This window comes from Rhea americana, unplaced genomic scaffold (assembly GCF_003343005.1).
Source record: "Rhea americana isolate MKP2758 unplaced genomic scaffold, rheAme1 scaffold_26, whole genome shotgun sequence".
Classification (NCBI taxonomy): domain Eukaryota; kingdom Metazoa; phylum Chordata; class Aves; order Rheiformes; family Rheidae; genus Rhea; species Rhea americana.
Window position 1 is genome coordinate 7212039 of NW_028186379.1, and position 25258 is coordinate 7237296.

At 40.0% G+C, this 25258-nt stretch overlaps 1 protein-coding gene across 1 annotated transcript in view; it reads left to right on the forward strand.

Annotated features, from left to right (window-relative positions):
- RAPGEF5 (Rap guanine nucleotide exchange factor 5) overlaps nt 1-25258 on the forward strand; it is a 167334-nt gene that overhangs the window by 66730 nt on the left and 75346 nt on the right. Inside the window, exons 9-11 of the mRNA XM_085307610.1 lie at nt 5490-5615; nt 11745-11751; nt 20777-20794. Of these exons, the coding sequence (XP_085163736.1) occupies nt 5490-5615; nt 11745-11751; nt 20777-20794 (151 nt within the window). The remainder of the gene's footprint in view (nt 1-5489; nt 5616-11744; nt 11752-20776; nt 20795-25258) is intronic.

Sequence of the window (25258 nt, forward strand, 5' to 3'; positions counted from 1 at the left end):
AAAATAAAATGAGCTATGTTTTAGGAGGCAAGGGCATGTGACATTTTGATTTAATTTTAATCACYGTAAGTAGGCATGCTATGCAATGAGGATACTTGACAGCTGAAAAGCAGTATGCGAGAAAAACAGGATTTGCATTCGTGTCTATGAATGTGCCTATTCTAATGGGCGCAGACAGATCCATGCAGCCAAACCGGCAGCACGTGTGCGTTTCTACAGGTAGACTGGCTTGACCGTGGGACCCCAGGAGGGCCGTAGGCAGCTTCGGTAGCAGACCTGGATCATGGCAGTGCAGGCAGATGAATTGGGGCCCATGTGGATGTAAATGGGTATTTCTAGCGTTCCCTTCATGGTAATGCTTGAGCAAGATGTTTGGAAATAGTCTGCTCTCTTTCTTTTAATTGCAAGCAGTTACAAATCAGTTAAAAAAAAACAGTGTAGAATGAGTCTTAAAATGTGAAAGTTTTGTTACCCAGTTTTAATTCCTGATTTACATCAGTGTGGAGAAGAGGATCAATCCTCTTAAGCTCAAGTGTATATTACAGTACAGAAAAGACCCAAAGGGAAATCCTAACATCACTGCAAAAATTTTTCAGCTTTCTATTTTCCTCTTTGTGTTCTATATCTGCTTGCTTCCACTTGATTGCTGTAGTTGTTATTATTTTTTGAGAATGTTTGTTCACAGATATATTAAAAATGTAAAAATAAAGACTACAATATGTGTGCTTCAAGCTAAGAAGCAGTCAGTCAGCTAATAAGATTACGTGGGCAGATTGTAGAAAAAGTGAGAATTTATTATCAGGATATTGATTCACTCAGCTTTTATTTGGCTGCAAAGCAGCTTCTAAAATTTGAAAGAATTTGAAACATATTTAAAATTAAACAATTACTAAGTAACCAATTAACAAAAGTGTTCAAGTGCGCAAATGGGAGGAAGGCAGTAGCATTATCAAAGTGGCTGTTGCTGTAGATTTTTTTGTCAGTCCTGTAAAAAAATGACTTCCTACAAACACTGAACACGGTTCGCTTTAAGCGTGTGAATGATTTTTTTTTTTTTTGCTTTAGTGAGACCATGCATGTGACTGGAGCAAAGCAAATGATCTTTCTAGACAGTGACATACGGCTTTTAGTCTTTTGGTTGATCAAAGGTGAAACCTGTAATAATTATATTGTTTTCAACAGAAACAGAAGGAGGCAGTGGTGCCATAAAAAAAGAGCTCTCCTGTTAGCAGGTGAARAAGGTTTGGAGCCTGCTCTGAATGCTACCTTGCTGGACATAGTATTAACTTATATTGGCGTTACATGGCGAAACAGGTGGAAGTGTAGAAAAAATTCGGTTCAGGACTGTTTAAAAGGGAGCATGCTGTAAATGAGATGCTGTCCTGTCTGCCTAGACATCTCTTATTTCACTTCCGTGTTACTTCTAGCATGTTCATTTATCAGTGTTATGGCCTTTCTAGAGGGAATATTGGCRGTGGACATTCTGAAACAGAACATGTGTTGTCAGTGTTTTTGATTTTACAAACGGATTAATTTACTTTTCTTCCCATTAAACCTTTTAATACTGTTTTGAATATTGCTTAAACACCTTTAATTATAGTAATTTTGTTCTGTGAATGGCAGTGAAGTCTTACTATAAAACTTCTACATTTTTGCCATTCATTAAATTAAAACCAGTTAAAATATGCATCTTTATAATTTTAAACTTCGATAAGCTAGTAGTTGTGTCTCTGTCTGCGTTCATGAGTTACAAGAGTAAGCATTAACATTTGGACATACAGGATTCTGGGTGCTATATGCATGTGCAACATATAAATGCAAATTGCACCTACTTGCAATTGCAAGTAGGGAGGCTTGTCTTTCCCCTTTTTCTTAAGGGCTTTAAAGGCATTGCTAGAGTTAAATTTATATTGACAAGTGAAAATGACCAGTAATATGAAACTCTAACAACATCCTCCCAGCCAGCTTTTAGAGACTGTCAGCAGTTAATTAATTAGCTGAACTGGATGATTTCTGCATTACTTAGCAGAAAGATGTATAATGGGAAAGCCAGCATAATTGAGGAAATMAGAATTACATGTGAGGGAATTCATATTTTTGTTTTAATTATGAAAAAGCATGTTTAGTCTTTTATATTTTAAGTGCATTTTTTACTCTCAGAGCCAAGTTTTAAAAAGCATGTACATTTAACTTGATAATACACTAGCTTTCCCAGGAGATTTGTAGTTGACCTTTTATCYTCTGGAAGCCCAATAAAATACATAGTTTAAAGTTCCCTGCATTTCTTTAAATTAGCAAAAAGTTGGGGGGAGGGAATGTATTAACAAATTAGATTTCTTCTTGGTGATTATTTGAAACAGGACAATGTGAGTCGTTAATGCAGTTGCAGATTTAAATAAAGATAGTTTTGGTGGCAGGGATAAAGGGATTGTATCTAGAGCTGTTTGTTCCCTGGGGAGCTCAGCCGTGTAGAAGACAGTAACACGTTCCCTCTGAACACACAGCGAAATGGTGAGGTCGTGTGTTTGGAAAGACATCTTCCTCCAGAGTGTTTCTTTCACTTGAGTATACTGAAGCCAACTGTTCTCCCAAAATGGGATTTTGACTGGGATAGGAGCTTAACACGAGGGTATCTGAGGAGTCACCTTCAACTTTTTTCGGAGTAGGCTCTCTGCCAATACCGTCTCATCCTTGTCGCCCAACACGTTGGGCAGCAGAAACCCTTGCTTTTGCCACTCTCCCTCAGCTGCAGATTCCTACCTGTGGATCCTGGGACCGTCTTTCCAAGCCATTCCCACTCTGGCGGCGGCGGTTGCTGCCTCCTCCCTGTTGCTTCTTGCACCATTGGCTGAATCCAGCTGGGATCGTGTGGAATTCAACCAGTTCAGGTTGTGAGATGCCCCTCGGTGGTTGGAAATCGAGGGAATATGACCCCTTGAAATAAACTCTCTTTACTTCAATTTTTCAGTCTTTCCTATTGGGGCATTTAATGTGAAAATAGGTGTTCGTGTCTGTGTATATTTGTTTTACTTGTGAATATGTGTATTATCATCCTAGTCATGCATAGTGACAGAATAGAAATCAGGCTGGCAATAAAATAATGATGTCAGTCAAATGATATTAGCAGAAAAGGAAGTGAAATCCTCATTTCTTAGCTTAAAAAAAAGTGTTTTTAAATATTGGGCCTTGCTTCATGCACTGGAGAGGGAAAATATTTGTTCAGCATATGGAATAGTGAATTTCTGTCAGATGTCCACCTGACAAGCTTCAGTGCATCTTGTAATGACCTGAGTTGTCTRTGTGGAACATGAAAGTGTGAAAAGTGTCTCCAAAGTAATCAGAACCTCTCAAGATTTGGGGTCTAAATCCTTATGATCTGAAAGCCCTAACATGTCGTAACGGTTCAAATGTCCTTAGCCTAGAAGCCTGTGGGGATCACAAAGCACAGATGTCACGCTCTCTGCAAGAAGCACTGCTAAGCCATGGAATAGGCAGACTTGACTCTAGCTGATGTCCCCAAGCAATCTAAACATTGCATAGTGCAAACATCTGACCTCAGCCAAGTCTGTAATAGTTGTCTAGACTCCCTATGTAATTACTGGAGAAATATGAAAGTTTTAGGAAACAACTTATTTGGCCATTTTTAAATGTCTATTGTAAAGCAAAATATTTTTCACTTAGTCAGTAACTCTTCCTCTCTGTTGATTTAAAGAAGCTCTTGACAATTAATCCACTGTAGTTTTCTACATTTAATAAGGTCAGTCTTCCACTGATCTGCAGGTGATAATGGTGTATCAGTGTTATGGTTTATAAAACCGTGTCCTAGAGATGGAAGATCAGGTGCTAATCTTATAGAAAATATAAGGATCTTCAAATTTTGTGCTGCCATTCTGTATTTCACCATGGATTTCTAACCTTCAGATCAGTGCTTAGTTTCCCTATGCAGCATGTGGAAAAGTTGATGCCTCAGAAGGCTGGGAACTAGGTGTAGGAAATGCAAAGCACAGGTTGCATCTGAAATTCTTCACTTCTTAGGCGCACAAGTGACTGATGTAAAGTTGGGAGGAGATGCTTTCGTCCATATTGGAGGAATGTAGGCATGTAAAATTTTTTTCAAATAATTCTGTTGGAATGACTCTTTAGTTTCAGTAGTGGCACTTACCCATAAAGTTAACCTGATATCGTCCTCAGCTGAAGAAGCCTTAAACCCACATTTCCCACTTCTTTAGAGAAAACAGCAGACTGTAGTATAGCCTGGATGGGCACCCTCCAACCTCCAGCTGTCATGGTAGGAGATGCTGAAAGTTGAAGGGAATGGAAGCAGCGGCAGGAGCCTGCCAGACTTRACAGGTTCACAGTCAGGACACCCTTGGCTTTTGGTCCTGGCTCCCAAGACGGTTTATGGATTTTAGGGTAAATACTCACTGAGTAAAACTCAGGATGAGTAGGAAAAAGAAAAGGGTGGAGGAAGTGAGGAAGAAGGTTTATTTGCAGATTGCCCTTCAAGTCATGTGGCAGTAAGAGAGCCACGGCCCATCCCTGGCCCTCCCAGAACAGATACTGTTCCCATCAGGAAACACCTGGGCTAGTAATGGCCACCCGGTGTCAAGCGAGGTCTTAGTTATGCAGAGGCTGTATCTGTGATCAAATTGTGGACGGTGATATTAGCCACGKACTTTGCAGTGAGCAATTTTGCCCTTGTTAGCTAACGTGCTGAGGGATGGATCCGATATGTCTGTGTGCGAGTGTGAATGTGTCTTTATGTACATGTCATTTTTATAAAGCCCCAGTGCTGAATGCTACAACTAAACACTGTCAACAGCAACATATTAGCCAAAAAAAAAAAAGTTCTAACATATTTTAAAACCATTAGTTCTTAGTAGTTTGCTAATTTTTTAAAAAATATTTAAAAAAATAGTTCTAACATTTTAAAGCAAATCTAATTTTCTTTCCAAAGCAGAATTGGATAATATTAATTTCTTATTTATAGARTACATAAATGTGGTGCAACTTTCTTTTAACTCTTACAGCTTGCATACGTGAAAAATTGTTGGCGTCGGAGCAATGGGAGTTCTAGTATGTTATTTTTAGGAGTGACTGTGATGCACTTCATTCTTTTTCCAGGGCTGTTCCCGGCTAACTTTCCCATGAGTTTTTAACCTCTTGCTCCTGTTCTCTTATGTAACAGGAAATAGGTTGACAGGAACAAACAGAATACAAGCATATCAGTCAGTCACACAGTAGCAGTTGATTTAGTTAGCCCTGCCTTCTTTCTTCCAAAGTAGATACATTTGGAGATTCAGATGTGCCTCAGCTCTTCTTGAGTTGTTTCAGGGGARGCAACGATTTACTTGTGGTCGGCAAGCAGCACAGAATTACGGAAAATATGATAAAACAGATGCGTTTCTTTTAAGGTTGAAACTTGTGACGGTGTCATGTCCTGGGATTGTGGATTTAAGTATCTGTTTGCTCTTTCTCCCACCCTTAAGGCAGGGGTTTTGTGCAAGCTTCAGGAAAGAGATGACATTGGACGGATTGAGCTAGTCCAGAAGCTGGCGAGAGAAAACTGTCAGTTTTTGCAGGCGGATAGAAAACAACCAGAGAAGACAGAACAAGTAAGACATTTCTTGTTTGGGGTTTTATTTTTTGTTTGTTTCTGGAAGGGGAGGGAGATTTAGGTCAGAAAACTGAAATAGCAAAGCTGATGGTCAGAATCCAGGACACACATTAGTCATGGAGCTGTAACTGTAGCTGTTCTGTCGTTTACATTTCACTGAAATATGAAAAGTTCAATATTTTTAAAAACATTTAAATTATTATTATGTTGACATTACCTGTCAATTACTGTTATTACTGTATTGCATAGCACATATGAAATAGCAGATGATTTCTGCATATTTTCTACCAAATTGTTGTTTCTACCAATTATAATGAAATGTATGTCTTTTTAAAGATGTATTTAAATAATATATAAAGCACGTGAGCGCTTCCAGTACYTATTTTTTAAAACAGTTGTCTTAAAAAAAAATATTTTGCTAGTATATTTGGAAGAAAGTGTTAACTGAAGCTTTTCAGTGTGGATAAAAAACTGGTCTGGATAGGGAATTCAGCAGCTTCTTGAAAAAAATTCTATTTTCAACCAAAACTTACACTGAGGAAAGCAGCATTGTGTTTATTGCTTCTGGAAGTACTTATTCAAATGTTAGTAACTGGATTGAAAATGTACGAAAACATGACTGCTAGGCTTATAGCAGAATATACCCTAATTTTGTTCTCCTGGTAAAAATTTATATTCTGTTTTCATACTCATCTAAAGCTCCCCAGAACAATAACTGCAAGAAGCAACAAAAATCCCACGTAGTCCTCTTGTATCTTGTTATATACATAAATTCTCCTCCATTTTCTACTTACTGGGCAATAGAATAATATCTGTGCTTTAGAAAAGAATTACTTTTCATCTCCTCTGTGAGCTCATTCCTACTGAAGTAGGGCTGTACAAAGGAAAAGAGAAAGATGAAATCTTATTTCAGAGCTTCACGCTGGTCTGTTCAGCAGCATATAAGGTCTAGTCTTGTGTAGTTAAATATGTAATTGTATCAGTAGGTACCCACAAGGGAGGAGAGTAATTAGCTGGGCTCAAATCCCTGAGATTGAATTGTTCCTCGGCTGATCCACCAGCCATGGACATCTGGCAGAATTTCCATATATCTTTAAACCGTATCAGCAAAGCACAATTAAAAGTTTAGGAGCTTATATAAAGAAKATTTTAGCCAGGAAAGGTTTCTAATTGTGTTTCAGGATTTTGAAGAAAGATTACAGATTCTATGAGCGTATGAAAGGGGGGAATATTGGGACTGATACTCCAAAAATTCAGTGGTGTTTTAGCTGCTTGCTGTGGTYGTTGCAGAGGGTAATGTGGTGTCAGCTGTAGTTCTGCAGCTACACAAAGCAGTTCTAAAAATGGAAAGGAGTGCTCAGCTTTGCTTTATTTCCCCTTTGAAAAGTTCAGTACTTGGCAATTGCTGGCATACTTTAGGAGATAAATGGCTTCTGTTTAGCAGGAGCAATAACAAGCTGATATGCACCCGCTGCCCCATTTGTGCTGCGCTGGTGGTTGTAGGGGTGGGTGGTGATGTGGCCACCACAGGACCTGTGGTCCAGGCAGCCCGGGCTTGGGTGCAGGAGAGACTTCCAGTCCTTARTATGGGTGTATTTGCTGAGAACCCATCTAGCTTAGTGATTTCACGAGCAATGGTCATCAGAAAAGGCGTTACTGAGTGTAGGCCCTTCCAGGTGCCTTCTCTTCTCTGAGGAGARATGCAGCGAGTGCCGCTCGCACACGGGCTCCTAGGCCCTCCCACTGAATTTTAGGGCTGCAGAAGTGACGGCACTTCATTGACCTGGGTCTATTGCCCAGTCTCCTGTGCTTGTTTGAAATGTTAGAGGAACAATGTGCTCAGGTATGGTGTCCTTACAGAATGATGTGTAGTGCGCCCATCTTGTCTTTTTAAAAAAGCGTAGGTTGCTTGTACATTACTTCCTTAGAACAGGATAATGRGCACTCTGTGAAGACAGGGAGATGGAAAAGCTCTGCGTGTTCTCCGCAGGCCCCTCGTTTCTCAGCAGGTAGCCTGCACCGAGTCTTTCACCAGCTTTCCTTCCTGGTGAACTCAAACTGCGCTTTCATGGATGATCTGCCTTCCTCAAAGGGAAGCTGACGGTCTGTGAATGAAATGCATGAATATCCTGCCGTGCTCTTCTTTCAGCGCTTCAGCAGCCTACTAGTTGGGCTGGCCTTCATGTCAATGCAGCGTTAACCAGAAATCCTAGTGGTTGTGCAGGCAGGGTGGTGCGTTTCAGCGAGACGCTGACAGCGTAGCTGCTGGGTGCTGTAGGCTTTGCCACCACCTAGGAGGTAAAGCTGCAGTTTCTGACACAGTCAAGGTGGACTGGCTCCTCTAAGTGGAAGTCTAATTTGTTCTCCTCCAGGAATACTCAAGAAGAAGAAAGAGCTTGAATGCTGAGTTAAAATTCTAAACACACGTACTTCAAATATAAGTACATTATGTTTCACTCACTTAAAATGTCAGGAAAATTGAATTGTGGCTCCTCTGTTGCTACCTACTCTGTTTCTAAGGCAGCTATTCCCAGACTGGTACAACCTTACACATTTTTCGTATTGCTAGCAGCAAACACAAATGGAGTATGATYGGGCTTTGCTGATCCCCGTGTCTTCCTCTGAAGAGGGAAGAGCTCTTGGCTTCACAGGGGAGTATGGCATCTGATGGACTTTTTGTATTTTTTCTTCTATAGCGAATGAGGTGTGAAGCTGCTTGGGGAAATGACCCTCCTTTCCCTTTTGCATTTGTAGTGCTCTGAGATGGAGATCTAGTCTGGCAGTAGGACTGCAGAGCACTCCTGTCATTCAGATAATTAATGACCAACTTAATCTGCACCTGGGGACAGAACTTGACTCACATAGCAAGGGTAAATGCTGTGTGGGTATGGCAGAGCCTCGGCTGCCCCTATGCCAGAGGTCCTCAGGCAGGTCAAATACCTAGATGTGCTCTGCAGAGCGTGATGCTGGGGCTGGGATCTACAGCCCACAGGGGGCAGGTGAAGCACGGATTGGTTTGGGGCRCTGGTCTGTTCAGAGAGAGATGAAATATAATTCTTTCTTTCTCAGAAAAAGCAGATGGTTTAGAAGAGGGGAAAATATATGACAGGTGGGTAGGTCRCTAGAGGAAACTCATTTTGGAACTGTGGTGACAGAGAGAAGGGATTCCTTTGGTCTGGATCTGTTTTGGAGGGTATAAAATKGGGGCAGTCGATGATTTTGTTCGTGAACACATTTTATTTCATAGTTTAAGCACCCAAGTCAGAAAGTCAATATTCCTTTTATTTCAGGTTTTTGATATGCTGTCTTTTCTGTACRAATTTAGCACTGTGGTAAATCATAGCATTTCTTCAGAAAACTTTTTTTAAGTTTTATGCTCAAGCTCCATTTTATGTGAGCTACTAGTTTCTTTCTGGTATTACAAGCTTGTTATGACCACGTTAAACTGGTATACTGGAATATGAGATTGTTTTCTGTAGCACGGAATGCCAAATTCCTCTCTGGTGAATATAATGTTTGCAAAATGCTCTAACTGTAATAGTACTGACAAGCTTGTAGAGGAAAACAGAAACCAAATGATAGTGATTTCTTTCCCATTGCCATTTTTTAATGTGTTAGACTAAGGTTCTTTATAAAGGTGCTGCCTGTATCATATGTGTTAGGTTTCCTAAAACTTCTGTTTTGCAGATGAGCATAAAGTAAATAGTAATAAATAGGTTTCTAAATAATGAGATCAGTCTCTTCTCTGTGCTGTCTCATTCCTTCAAGGTAAAAATCACTTCGATAAATAAAATGAACCAGTTGTCTAAAATGCACAGAAATACTTTTAGTTCCAAATGTGAGCCAGAACAAAAATAACTATGTAAGCTAGCAGTTTCTTTTTTACTTTTACTAGCAAATGGCACTCATAAACCTAGAAAAATTGGATATTTGTATTTTTATGTTATTTACATACTACATTTCRTCATAACCAAATATATTAAAACAATTGCTTTGGTAGGAAATAAATCAAGAATCCGTATTGAAGTGTTCAGCTATAAAACGAGTCTGCTTTTTCAAGAGGTTTGCTTACTGTTAGCATCGGTTATAATATAGCAAGTGAGATACAGCCATTTGAAGCGATTTGTCATAGCTTTTTTACTGAAGAACTCATTTGAGATACWTTTGAGGTATATTGGCACTAAACAGTGATTTTGGGGAACTCTTTTTAGCAACCACGGACTCAAATAATATCTTTGTAATAGACTCGATACTGTTTCTGGTTCRGCGTTGCACTGATTTAAAGTTCTATCTGTTTATAGATGTTTATTTTAGCAAAATTGAAAGGGTACTCAAATATCTTTTTACCTCAGTAATCTGGGGAAAGTATTCTTTAGGTTATATTTCTGTTTGCATAATCAGACCAATTGAATAAGTTTTTTTACAAGTTCACACTAATGTTCAAAGGAAATTCAAGACTCCCACATTTTTTCAAACCAACTAAAGAATATGAATTCATTATTCAACTAAATAAATTTTATTCTAGGCTTAGGCTGTTTCAGTACTTCAGTGCATAAGCAGGGAGAGAAATGTTTCCTACATCCACCTTGTAATCTTTTTATGGAATAATGCATGTATAAATAAGGGTTACTCGCTGTACATGCTGCTTTGGTGTATTGATTCTGTGATTTAGCTAATTTGAGGTTAGAGTTATATCTCAGGAGTGCAGGTGTGTTTTCAGAAGGACAACAGATATTTAAAAACAGTTTTGTTAATTTACAGAGTACTAACTTTTCTAATCAGTGGTCTCATTAAGAAGACAGATGATTTGCTCATTGAAGTAGGTTTACTGGTTGGGCTGAAGCTGTTAAAAGGCTTACAAAAGAAGATTAACGACAGGGCGCCTGGGGTTGTASAGGTTACTCATGACTGAAGAATTTCTCCAGGAAATTCCTGCCATGACACATGAGGGTTATTTTAGGGTGCACCTATCTGTCCAACTGGACACCTGCAAAGAAACAAGAATGAATGCCAGGACATGTCCAGAGTTGGAGTTTTYGTTAGTTTGATAAGGCTGTGGCCTTGCATTATACTGCACTACTGGATTGGTGATCAGTGATCAGTGCTCTGATGGAAAAATACTCTTTAAAGCAATGGCATGGAATGATGTCTGAATGCAATCAGTGACTGAAATCAGAGCTTGATGTAATCAGAGCTTGAGACTGATTGTGCTTTATTTTCTAAATAAGTCATAGCTGCTTTGGTCGTAGCGTGCTGCCTGGGGTAGACTTGCTGGAGAACTTGTGTGCAGATTGGCTCCCTCCTCTTGTACTGGGGGCTGCCTGGCATCTGCTGCAGAAGGACCATGGATCGAATGGGCATAACTGTGGCACACTGAGAGTGGCTGTGGAAGTATTGATGGCTTGAACAGCCGTGGGATGGGGYAGGTGTCTGAAGTCAGTGAAACGGAATAGGTTTAGCATGTAAGCGCAGGAGTCTGCCATTTGCCTTCTTATCCCAGGCTGATACAGTAGTTTGCAGTGCTGACTTAGTTTTTTCTTGGCTTGTCGTTGAAGACTATCAGTGAGGCTGTCAGCTGACAGCCTTGTACTGAGTAACAGTAAGTAATTAAGAGATCTGTAACATGCTTACTCTGGAGGCAGCCTGAAGTTCAAGTCTGTGGTGTGAATCAGGAAGAAAAAGGACTTGAATCTAGTTCTATCATGTTCCAAGAGAGTGTCCTATTCCTGAAGTCTGATCTTTCATGTGCTGGAATGAATACGTACCTCCAGGTGATCACCTGTTCTGGGTAAGCCAACATCTTTATCTTTTCAAAAAAAAAAAAAAAAAAAAAGGAAAAAGAAAAAGACTTCTGCAGTTCTTAGGATTTTTTCAGGGCAAAACAGATATCTTTTTGAAATGGAAAAAGTTTACCAGAGATAAGGAAAATATTTCCTGCTCAGTTGTAGAACTGGGGTTATCTTGCTACTGGGAAATCTGTTTCAGTCTCTTGAAACATTTTTTTTTTAATATGTATTTTTATTTACTATGTAATTTTAAGAGTTCTTAGTATTCCTTTTGTTGAGTAAGTTAATGTGATCAGAGTTTTGGAGAAGAAAGCCCTATTGTAAGCTGTGCAAAATGGCAGTTAGATGGTAATGTCCTTCTTTCGGTAAAAATAAAACAATTGAGATGAGTAATGTTTGTGCTCACATGATACTTTGTCAGCATAATATTGGAACATGTGCAATTACAGGATACTGGGCAGTTCACTCTCTTCCTTCGAGTTAGGTTATATATTCCCATACTACTTTCTTTCCTCCAGATGCTTTGCCTGGAGTATTGAAAAGAAAAGAAAAAAGAAAAGAGAAAAAAAGAACAGAAAAKAAAAGAAAGGGGGAAAGGAAARGAAAGAGGAAAGAAAAGGAAAGAGGAAAGGAAAGAAAGCTTAATTTGCTCCTTTTTGTGATTTAGTCTGTAACATTGATASACTTTGTATAGAAGGAAATTGCACATACATATTTTGCGTGCTGAGCTTTCTTTGGTTTAGAATGATGACTCATATGTGACAGTACTTTAGGTTGTGGGGTGAGAAGAGTGAAAAYGGCATGTAATACTTAATGGGACAGAAGGCTGGGAGTCAAACACTTGAAGTTTATTTTTGACTCCATTCATTATTTAATATGTGATCTTCTTCACTTCTCTGCCTCTTTGTTTACTTTGATGTAAAATGGGATCTTAAGCCTGTCGGACCTGGAAGGAGTACTATAAAAACCTGCAGTAGTTAATGAATGTTGTTGAAGTGCTTTGAGATCATTGAGAGGTGGCTCGGGGATCCCAGTGGGCTGAAGCTATGTTGGACTTCAAACTGCAGGGGGCCAGAGAGCACATTTTTTTGAAAAAAAATGAGCAAAACTGCAGCAAGGCCAGAGAGTCAGAGTCACATCTCAGCCTCTGGTTGTTCAGATGCTTCTCCAGTGACTTCCTGAAGACTTATATAGCACAAAAAAAAAAAAAAAAATTTCCTGCAAGCAGATGTTATTTAGATCTAAGCACTACTTATATAGCAAAAAAAAAAAAAAAAAAGGTGAGCATCCAGGAGTAAGGAGAGGACAGGACAGCTAATTTTGAGGACAGTGGGACAATGAAGTTCCCAGCTCCGGTACCAAAAACCCGATTCCAAATTTTCCCCTTATGGGCAATATCAGTGTGAAAAAGCAGAGAAACTCTTTGAAGGTTTTCACTTGCAAGTCATCTCTGTACCCTTCCTTCCGTGTTTCTTTCAGGATTTCATGTGCTACTGAAAATCCAAGTGTTTTGAAGTTTTATCTGTCTGCATAGATCTCTTTCTAGCTCAGACCTTTGAAGTTACTGGCCATATTACCTGTTATCCTTTCTGTTKTATTCCCAAGACTCATTATTACATGTTTGTGTAGAAACAAATTGCACAAACCACTTACCTGTCTACGTTTCTAGTCTGACCAGAGGCTTACATAAAAAAAAGATACCCTTTTTTTTCTTGTAGAGAAGTAGAAATTAACAATTTATGAATTTAAGGCACCTGCTCTAACRTTCTCCTTTTTTAAAATTTGCTAGTCAGTGCCCCTCCTTGTACAATCAAAACCTTTTATGACTTCCTGAATGTTCTTTTCTCCATTTCTCTGATATAYAAGTAAATTCCCAGTTATGGTGATACTACAATGGCTGTTTCCTGCCATCTGCTCCTGCACAGTTATTCCTACATTTGACCAAGGAACTCTGAAGAGCAAAAGAGCCTGGAATTCTCTGTCAAGTTAAGGAAATTTGTTGACTACCTTCAGGATGATTAAAAAGTAAGGTTTATAATATTTTGGATATTAAGCATGCAAACTTAAATCAGAAATTTGAAACAGTTTTTGAAATTCAAAAGAAGTAATTTTGTGCTTCACCTTTCAGTGAGATACCTTTTGGTGAGGTCGCTCATTGTTTTACTATTTTTTCTGTTGAAATTGAAACCAGTTGAGGATGTCAGGCTTTGACTCTCAGCRTGGACCTGACTGAAATGAAATGATCGAGATAAACTGGAAAACTTTTTGATAAGCCAGAAGTTGATGGCTGTCCACCACAGCTTCGTCACTGGTGTCTGCAATTTCATAGCCTGCCCAGGGCTCAGAGGCCGACAAAAAGGCCGAAGGRCCTTTGGTCCCCCTTCTTTCCCCTCCCACTCCCCAAATATGTYCAGGAAGAATCTTCATTCATATTGTAGTGGAGATTTGGGCTGGTGATGCAGGAGATATGTGGATAGTGTCATTAAGCAGGTGATTGTGTTTGCTGTGCACCGATGATGTTTCTACAGGTCAAGCTTTGCTCCTGCTTCCAGGAGAAACTAGAGTGGAGTACATTCTCTAATCAGACAATTTCCATTTAGAGTACTCCCTGCTCTTTAAAGTTAGTGGGCTTCCGTGGGCAGGATGCTCAGGAGTAYGTGAGGCTTCCGTTGATTTCAGGTGCTACTGTGCCGGCATCACAGCCCTTCCCAACTACCAACCAAACAATCTTTCTGCGGAGATCTGACAGCCTGAGTCAGGATCTCACTGGAATAAATGCCACCAGCATGGTCAAGGTTTGCTGCTGCAGGCATGCTCTTGAGACTGCCTGGGGCAGGCTGATACGAAAACTCCACTTTTCCCACCGTTTGTTCAGCCATCTCTGCTTAACCTGTTTATACAGGTTAGCCTCACAGCCTGTTTGCTTCAAGGGCTTTCTGGAGGAAGGGCAACCCTAAAGAGAACTTAATACATCTTCGCCCCTATTGCTGAAGTYTCCTCCATGGCAAGAAAAGACACCTTGACCTTGTTTTTTTGTGCAGACTTCTCTATCTCAGGATTTATTTATTTTAATCATGAGGCATTTCTAAATAATCTCTAAACCTTGTCCCTGTGCTATGGCTCTTCTGTTACTCACTCTGCCTGCCTGCATTTTAAAGCTTAATTCAGCTCCTACCGATGTTATTCTTGTGTAAGAGCAGGGTCTGGCCCTGGGGGTCTAGTGCTTCTGTAGTGCTGTAGCCATGGAAGGTGGTGGCCTTTTGCAAGATGTGCTTGACACGCAGACGCCTGTGGAGAATGCTGATTTGGTAGCAGTTAATACACCACTTACATTCATTTTCCTTGGTTGTATATGGCAGCTCAAAAAGCAAAGGAACGAAAAGCTAGGCCATTAGTGATATTTTTGCTGACTGCTTTCCTCTAAATCAAAGCAGGTATTCCCCTGTCCTTTCTCAAATAGTGTTTCTAGTGCTGTGTGCAGCACCTTCCATATTCTAATTCACAGCATGTGAAAATGAGGACTCAAGTACACATGCACTGATTTTGTTTCAACTACCCAGTGAAAAGTTTTAATTAGATGTTTCATGTGGAAACATTAAACAGGATTGAAATTAGCAGTGACCCTGTGGCACTTCTCGAATATACTTTGATACCACGTGGCAGGCAGTTCCTGGCTTTTTTGTCCCTTATTGGAACATTCACATCTGAGGGAGGAATGCTCTGATGTGTGGGAGCGATAGCAGCTGCTGGTTGCAGGAAAAAGTACTTCTTAGCTTCATTTGGTGACTTAGAAAATGACAGAATGACCTAAATCAGGAAGATTATGGATGGCATCTGGTACTTCCTTTAACAGCATGCTGGAGTTCAAACCTTAGATGAATTTTCAAAGCTCTGTACTCTGGTAGGCCCTGAAGAGGAGATGATGCTGAACCACACAGCATCACCCTACTACACCATGGGAAGGGCATAGAGCCAAAACCTCTTTGCTGGCTGTGGTCTACATCAGCTCTGCCCCTTGTGAGTCTGACTGGTCTCACTGCTGTCTCACGTGGAGCAGCAGGACTGAGCACCATCCCACAGCTCTTCTCCACTTCGTCTGGGAGGTGATGGGAGCTGTCCTGTGTGTGCTGCTGTCGGGAGCAGCGTTTCTGCCTACCCCGATGCCAGGAGGATTGAAGCAGCACTAACTAGCTTTACTAGCTCTCCTAATACAAGAGAAAACTAGCACAGAATGCACCTTTTTAGTTTGGTAGCAATATCGTGGTGATTCTTCTCTTTTTGGGGGAACTACTGTTTATTAAAGAAATGCAGTATCAGCTTATCCCTTTTACCAAATATTTTATATAATACAAATAGGGGATTATTCACCACAGGAGCCTCTGAAATATATATGTAGATACAACTACAACATTTAMATCAATTTAGTGCTTGCAGAAATAATGCTGCTTGGTCATATTTAGCAGGTTAATAGGGAGAATTGATGTGGTCAGGGCAGAAGATACTAATCAGAGCTGGCTGGAATGAAGTGACTGTAGTTTCAGTTCTCACAAGCAAAGCCTAGTTGTTTAAGTTTTGAGCTAAAAACCAGACACATTCAAGCCTGGGCTTCCCCATGCCAATGGCAGATGGCTGGAAGGGGTACTGACGCTCTGATTTTGTCTGTCTGCATGTGACACTTGGAACTTTGTGGTGGATTGATTCAGTCTGTTAAATAATGTGTTGGTCTGTTCACAATACCCATAGCAAGCTGAACATTGTGCTATATTGATTTCTTTAGATTTCTTAGATTTGATGAACTCAYGTAAAAGAACTTGACTTCTAAACGAAACTCCCTTTGCAGTGAGCTGCTCCCTACAGAGGAAAAATTAAGCCTGGGTGGGGGTGAGAATAGTGTYCTACCTGCTTTATTGTTGGCATCTGAACAGCTTCCAGAGGGAAATGAGCCATGCCCCGTCCTCCCCTGAGAGCTCATCAAATCCTTCTTGCTGCAGATGGTGGCACCTGTGAGGGAGACCTCTCTCAGGGTTTCTTTAARGATGTGGCAGAATCCCTCTCCAGCAAGCAACATAGGATGCTTGTGTATCCTATGCTCAAAAGAGTGGTCCTTCAGGTCTGTCTCTTTGTAGAGGTATGTGCATCTGTGTGCACGTGCTGTACACGGATAAAGTAGCCTGCGAACCTTGCCAAAAGCAAAGCTGGCCACTTACAAGGAGTGCTTGTGGGAYCCTTTTTCACACTGTAGAATTAAGCAGTCATTTACAGGCAGTCTCAGGTTGGTAGCAGAGAAGCTGCTTTATCCTGATGAGCCATCTGTTGCAACACTCCTCCCCACTTTTCCTCTTCAGATTGCATCAGCTTTTCAGCTGGCAGTTCCTGAAAAGTTTCAGTTTCCTTTTTTGGTTCGGTTTGTCTGCAGCAGACCTGACACTCGGGCATCACATGTGAGGTCTCTGCAAACTGCTCTGCCCTTGCTTCAGTGCTGTGAGAGTCACCTTTCTCCTGCTCACTGGCCAGTGCCTGCAGCGACCTTGGAGGTAGCCCTTTGTAGGCACACCTTAGCTAGCCCCCCCCCCCCCCAAAGAGAGGGGGCTGCTAATGGCCTCTGGGTGTCAGACTGGGGCTTGGGAGCTCCCTTTTCTGCACAGATGTCCCCCAAGACCTTGGGCGAATGAACGCTTCCCTATCTCCTTTTTTCTGGACTATTGTGAACCTAACTGCCTGAGATGCCCTCACACACCAGCATGGTATTTAAGTAGTTAGGATGCGCTGACTGGCTGAAGAATGCTATAAATGAGGTGAAACAGCATCTCTTTTTAAGCCTGAACAAATCACTGMAGGTCACAGATTTTTGACATGGGAACCCAAAATTGGATCCTTCCTTAAAGGTCCCTTCCCTTCCCTTCAGTCATAGCTTTCACTGCAGAAGACCTCTAAAAGTCTGTACCTTTTATCTTGGTGCCTCACTTTAGGCACTTCCTTGTAGGAAGCTGTGCAGGAACTAAAAGAACATACGTCAATTTTACCACAAAGCCGTAGGTATCTGTGCTAACTTGCTTGGGGTCTGTAGCCGCTCGTAGAACAGTCTTGCACTAGGTGACTGTATCCTTCCAGGAATTCATAGATGGTCGCTCTCCCACCCCCAGCTGTTACACAGACACACACAAGCAAATATATATATGTGTGTGTGTATATATGTATGTATGTATATGTGTGGGAAAAGCATTTGTTATGAAACAGTTTTGTTCTGTGCAGGGAAARAAGGTATAAATCCCTTGCACCATTTTCCTTCTCAGCTGCTGTTGTAATGCAGTTAAACTCTCTCTAATATTTACCAATTAATCAGTTGGCACATGTAGTTTTTATAGCAGTGACATGGGAATAACAGAGTTGTGTTAGACAAAAGTTATACAGTAAACTGTGCATATACATGGTATTTGGAAAGGCTATTAGTTTTTAACTTGTGTCATGTTCAATATGGAGTAAGGATCCCGTAAGTGTGGAAATGGTTAAAAAAAGGGGGGGGGGCAATTCACTTATTTCTTTATGGTAGAAGTTCATGCCTTACCTGCAGTATGAAGAAATGAAGATGTTGCATTCCAGCAGAAATACCAACAAGCTGTAAAAGGTGCTTGACCATTGTAATGTAAAAATTAACTATRATCTCATATGTATTTGCAATTTTCTGTGTAATTCACTAAAACTGTGATTTCCTGTATTCCAGTGCTCTCGTGCATGGAAGAGATCTGCGTCAAACGGCCGAGTGCTCRTCAATAAATCCTATTGATTAAGATCTAATAATATATCCCATTTTGGGGAGTCTTCATTTTGGCAATTTTGCTAATTCAGCACAATGTAGAATATCAGAATAATTCAGCCCACCTCACTTTTGCTGTTGCAGCGAATAATTTGTTCTAATCCTTTTTATAGTTTTTCCTTCTGATTTGCCATGCACATGTTAAGTGCTTGCTGCAGCAAAACTTCTTCTCTTTCTACCTTAGACAATATATCTAATGAACTTTATCTGTATTGCATTGTTAAGAGTAAGGAGCTAACTCTAAATAGAGTAGGGCTTTTATGAAAATGAAAGCCACAAAAARTTGCGTCATCATGGGAAGTCACTGCCAAATGTTGTGTGAGCTCCTACTTTCCTGGCACACACATCATAGAGAAACATTTGTTCGTTTTTAGGCCCTAGCTACACTGAGCATCTTGACTTCTGTTGCTTTACCACTCTTCAGTGCATGAATGTTTTCCATCAAAATGGATCATTATGAATTTACTTCTTTTTAAGTAGCAATAGGGATTAATGTAGGGATATAAATAATTAGAGGCTTAGCTCATGCTATACAGAAACATCTTAATCAGATTAAATAAAAATATATTTTATTTTTAGAATAGTCTAATTTTTAGTGAGCCAAAACTTAAAATCTGATAAATTAGCAGTGATTTTGTGATTTGAAATTCAGAAAAAATGCATCTTGAATGCCAAATGAATGAAAATTACTCTGTCTTTTACATCTTGACCTTCAAAACTGGGTTAGCTTAGTATTCTCCACATTACTGACCTTGAAACACAGTAATTGGGAAGACAGTGTTGAAAGTTAGCAGTATTTTTCCTTCACCCATCATGGGGGAACAGTTTGAAAATTGCTGGGGGGAGAGGAGGAGAATTGTCTTTAAGATCCCCAAATAGCCTGAAAGTTCTGGTGATGGTAATGTTTTAAATCATCTTTATTCCAAAAATGTCCTTCTGTGCCAGCAAAGCCTCATTTAACTAAAAAGAAAGGTCAGTAGCGTATGGGGTTTGAATAACCTTACAATTTTAGAGATTCTTGTGAAGCTGCTAGGCAGTCGCTTTTGTTGTTATGCAAACATGTCCTTGTTCCTTACGGAGGTGGATGTGTGGCCTCACAAGATGTTCTCTGGCACAGCACTGCTTCAGTGGGTCAGGTGAGATGCTATGTGTAAAGGTTGTGCTTTGTATATCCAATTAATGCCTGTGAACCCAAGGTCTCATCTCTGGCTTTGCTGGTTATTAACAGGCAGCCACTGCACCAATGCAAGCTGTAAGTGCAGGTGAAGAAACGCACTGCACAGGGAGGATTTGCTCCAGTATAGATAGAGGTATAAGACAGAAATTACAGCTTTTTTTTTGTCTTTACTCAGTGGGTAGATGCACTGTTAACTGCATATTCATTACTTTTATTGGGAACAAAAATTCCTAACAAATCTTTAGGAATGTTAGATTGTGATAGCTTGCATTTTAAGGGCTTAGAAGAATGTATAAGCAAGCTGTGTTTAGAATCACGAAACTCTGATTCATTTTATTAAAAACATAARAGAAGCCTTATGTTGAAATTTCAAATGCTTTGTCTTTATCTTTCTTCAGTCAAATTATTGTGGCCTGTGTGTTTCTGATTTCATTCTCCTAATCCTCCCATGTCTGTATTAATATTCAAGGCATCCATAAAGCACAAGTCCTCCTGACCTACTGTTGCAGTTATGATGATGCGTAAGATAAATCATGGCAATGACTGAGGCCGTCTCAAGCACTTAGTTGCTCTGGCAATTGCTTCTTGAAACATGACTGAACTGAAGAAAGGATCATTAGTTATTTCCCTGGAGTACTTGGATATTGTAACACTCTTCACGGGCTTCTATTAGGAAGTTAAGACCTGATCGCTTGTTCAAACATCTCATTTTCTCTCTCCTTTACTCAGCCATTCTTTGGAAGTTAATGAATTCCAGAGCATGTCTCTTCTTCCCCCATGGCATCTCCTTACTTCTCAAAGTTCAGGTCAAATAGCACATGACCAACTGGATGGGAAGGAAGACTCCAGCAAGGGTAAACAGGTTTAGGAAGTCAGTACTTGAAGGACTGATGAGATAGGGTGACTTTCTGAGATGTAAGACTATAAAAAACATTTCCTGAGTCACCAGGAAGAAGTTGGTTAGATGAGATCTTATACAGAAAAAGAGTGGCCGCTAATGACCACAAAATTCATGTTTTGTTGTGTAGATTGCTGTGTGAGTCAGGGGGGAATCAAGTCGGAAGTGGGAGAAGGAAGGTCCAGGGCAGAGATAGGAGAGTCGCAGTATTTCCTGGGTGTCATTAGCAGTGTTGATATAGTCTGGGGAGTCTATGCTATCCTGTCTGATGGTGATAGGATGTGGTGTGAGGAAGAGAAAGGCATCAGGTGAAGATATGCATCAGTGAATGGCATCAGGAAGAGATACATATCAGTGGATGTTTGCATCCCAACATGAAGCCATTGCTGGCTGAATGAAACCTGGGATACAGGAAGCTGGCAAGTGGCATGGTATTGTTGCTCTATATCTATTCTCCTAGGTGACGTCATTTCAGGTTGCTCAGGAGGTCAAGGAGGCAGAAGTATTTTAGGGGAAGAGAAGGTGAGTGATCCAAGGGAGATGGCTCAGGAACCTGATATTGATGCTGCTTCTCATGGTGAATTAAAGGGGTGGAGAAGGAGCCTTGTGTGGGCACAAACGTAGCCAAAGAAGAGCTAGAAAAGGGCAGCAGCAAAACACTATTGGAGCCTAGTGCCTAATGGATATTTAGATGGTTTGTGGATGGGGCTGGTAGGTGGAGGAATTGGGTCTGAAGGGACTCTTCTGGACAGGATTGACTCTCTGAAGAGCAGGGAGGAGGGGAGGCCCTCTCGGGAGCCAGATATGCATTCGTTACTGATAGCATTGGGGCCCCGGCAGATTTGCAGCAGCCTGGTTCAGTGTTGAGCCAAGGGTAGATCAGATGTCCTTGTTTTGGGAGCAGCAACATTCACCAGCAGGGTGAGGCRGTTGGCTGGAGGCAGCAGCAGCTTTGGCTGCCCAGCGTGATGTGCTGCTACATGTCTGGCAGACTTCATGCCTCAGCAGCAAACGTTTTCCCTAGTGCCCTTGTGCATGGTTTCCTGATGCTGAGGTGCAAAGTGAGTTTGAGAGGCTCACTAGTAAGGTTTCATGGTGTTTATTTAGGTGAATCCTAACAAAACATTGACTTGTAAACCTTTTAAATATTTCTTCCTTTTCTAAGGATAAATGATCCCATGCAAAAATTACATGTTGGGTTACTTTTTGTCAACATTTTGCAGAAAACAACGTAAAATCTGGCATTTGCTGTGTTGTGGTGTGTGTTCCTCAACAAAAGGACAATCTGTGCAGAGCAGGACACACAAATACACATATGAGTGTTTACTCAAGATGCCTTGCATCTCATTGCAGATACCATGTGATTTAGTGGTTGCCATGGTGACTATGCATTTTTTCTTTCCATAACTTGAATAAATGTTGAGATTGCCCTTGATATAACTAACTTACCTTCCTCCTGAAGTTGTACACGATTGTATCATCTAAAGAAAGCAGCAAGGAAGCTCCCAATGTTCATACTGAAATAATTTTTTTACAGAATATGGTTAGTTAAGGAACAGATAGATTATTCTGTCTGGAACAAAATATAAGTAATTTAATTTGAGATTACTTAAAATCATAAAATAGAAATGTAAAATGTTACTCTATAATGTGAGAGGCTGGCATTATTGTATATTATTCTGCAATTTCTATTATTTGTGACAATTTTGGTTTTCTTCAATATTTGAAAATAAAATTAAAATGTATTTTATATATGCCATCTTTACAAAGGCAGTTTTCTTTACAAAGAAAACAGTTTTCTTCTTTTCTTCACTGCAGTCTTGAAGTGAAATTTCTTTCTTGTGTAAGGTAGCCGCTACTTTTAAATGAATTATTGCTGATGACACCTGGTTAATTGCTAACCCATACTTTSCCACCCCCATTCATTTTTTCTTTTCCATATGTGGACAACAAGCTTGTACCAAGAACAAAACATTTGATCCTGTAATTTGCTCCTGTGCGTGTAACATTGGAGAAAAGTATCCTGTATAGAAGAATCAGAAAGCCTGATTTTTCTCATTCCTATGATGAACTATTTGTTGAAATCAGTGAGCATTTTATCCTACAAGGGAAATGCAGAATCAAATCTGCTATTAGATGAAAGGAATGAGCTTTATTTTTCCACCTACCCTCTTCTTCATTTCTTTTTGGCAGGCTGACTGCATGCTCTACACATTGCTCTCCCCTTAGGATACATTACCAAGTCTGCCAGTGATTAGTGGCTCATCTATTTTTGAGTGATTTAGATGCATGAATTAATTAGGGAGAAAAGAACCATTAGAAGGCATCAGTAAAAAGCCTAGTCATTTCAGGCTATTTTAGAAAGAGTTAAAACCAGCATCCAAATGAAGAAAATTATATTCGCAGTGAATTATACTCTTCTCAAAAGAAACCACAACACTATATCTAACTTAGTTGGAAAAAAACTCACCAAAACATAGGATATAAACCCTAGTTTATGACTTTTATTGTTTAGTTAGAGGTTAAATAAACTGGTTAATTTTAAACATTTGCTTTGGATCTTTTTTTGCACTTTCTGTTAAAGACTCCCATTAAGTATCAGTGCATTTGTGGTATTTTGATTCCAGAGTTCTTGAGAATGAGCTCCAGCTTTATATAGTAGTCTCATTTTTAGAATTTATCTTAAGCCTTTGTGAGACCAGAACCAGATATAGGCCTTTGCTGAGTATTCTATCTTGAAAAATCAGCTGCTTCCTTCTGTGAGTATAGATACTTCAAGAAAAAGAAGCGTGTTTTGCAGTGATAAATGTAGTGAGCAGAACATCAGTTAATAGGCAAGTTTTAATCTTACAAGTTTGGAATCCTGGGTTATAATGTGAGTAGTGTGTATCTGCCCCTATTTATTTTTTTTCTACCAGAATAATGGCATTGTCAGCATGAAAGGTGTTGAGGACATAAGGCAAGAGACAGAAGTTTCTCTTGTAGATAATGACTGGATAATTTTTTTAAAAAATAATATTTTACTTCACACCAAATATAAATATAAATATAAAATGGAGTAAAAGGCAGAGAAGGAGATCAARTCTTGTCTGTTTGACTTAAATTGTAGGTGTCCAGCATTGCTAATTACAGCTATGTGAGGCTGATGGTGTCATATATTTACTGCCTTATCTCTTCCATTCTTTCAGGAGACCTTATTTATCACTAAGTCCATARTAAAGGTTGAAAGGGCTTTGCACAGGTATCCTTACCAAAGTGRTTAGTCTATGTTAATAAAACAAATAATATCAGTAAGTTATCTTCTGCAATAGTTTCCATTCTTGTGTGAAAGCTGTATGCAGGCTGCCTTAGACACCAAGTAAGAGCTCTTCTGAATGTTAATGAATTTGTTATCTAGTGCCCCTCATATCCCAATAATTTTTAGAATTTCACTCTTCTGATGTTAAGATTATTCTCAAGCAGAATTTCTGTGTATCTAGTCAATCATCTTCACATTTTTTTCCCAAATGCATATGATAATAGTATTATGTCTTATCAGTGCTGGGATATTCGGGTTAAGTCTACCGTCCTCCCAGAATTCTTTCCCCATCCTGTGCAAGAATTAAGGCCTCTAGTTGTTATCATATTTCTTTCATGCTTTTTGCTGCAGCTGAGGCCTGATCCATTGCCCCCTGGCATCATGAAGATATGCTTTTTGGTAGCTGTTGGTCTGAACTGCTATGTCATCTGTATATGCAAGGGAGATACCTGCCTCTGGTGCTCGAATTTTTATCCTAYGAGAAACTTTACACTCTGAGGAAGAAAAAAAAAAAGTTCCCATCCTTGTTCAGGTAAAAATAATACAATTGACAAGTTCCCTCAGGATAGAAATATAAATTTAATTCTCCTGCCACCTATGTGGGAATTTGGGACCTCCAGGCTTTAGCTCCAGACCTGATGCGCTCCTGAGGGGCAAGGGGATCTAAAGCCCTGCCAGGCTGCAGCGTGCAGTGTACGCAGATACCAGGGGAAGCCTGGCAGCCTGGTGCCYGTTCAAATTGACATGTTCTGGCAGTATTTCAGTTCTAGGGGGATCCACATTTTTCAGGAGAAAAATGTTGTACTGGAAGATTTCCAATCAGCTCAATCTACTACCACATTAATTGCAAGGCGACTGGAAGAGATAGCTGGCACCTGTCTCTTTTGTCCTACAGCCACATTAATTTGTCCTAGGGCACTGCAGAGTTTTTGCATATGCACATGCTCTAGGTCTGCCGTTCTTCCTTATATTTTTGAARTAAGTGCTACCCTGCCAGCTGTGGGAGAATGATAACAATATTAATACTGTCCTCATGTCTTTTGTCTCTCTCTCGTGCTCTCTCACTCTTTTTGTTTTTTCCTTAGCTGTTGTATGGTTATAGAGAGAAGGTCTCTTAGGTTGTCCTTGCCAAGGTGGTAGCACTCTGTCAGGCTGTCAAACCTATCTACTAATAGCTTCAAAGTGTGAGTGCTCAAAGAAAGGAAAAACGAAATGCGTAGCCTCCAGTTGTCTTAAAAAGCCATTATTCATTATCTAACAAAGAGCTTGGGGGTGTTAGGGTTGTGATACCATTACTTGGGTGGCTGTGACACCATTAATGTGGTTTTTGTGTTATTTTAGAAAGCATGCTCCTTTTCCTGTGTTACAGGTACTACTTCCTTTCATTAAACCCCAATCCATTAAAGTGCTTTCACCTTAAAGGGCAATATTCTGAGGTAATCAGGACCAGTTTGGGCTACAGAGAATTCAGGATCTRTTTAGGGCATTTCTTGGCACTGATTTGCTGTACAGTGCTCTGCAAGACTCCTCTTCTTTCTCTCTCTTTTTGTCTGTCTTGATTTACACAGATTTTTTTTTTTTCTTTTGGTCTTATCTTTTTTTTTAAGTGGTCAGTATGGCAGAGTGATAATCTTGCTTGCAGTGGGACTGCTTCTTGAGCTTAAGCAC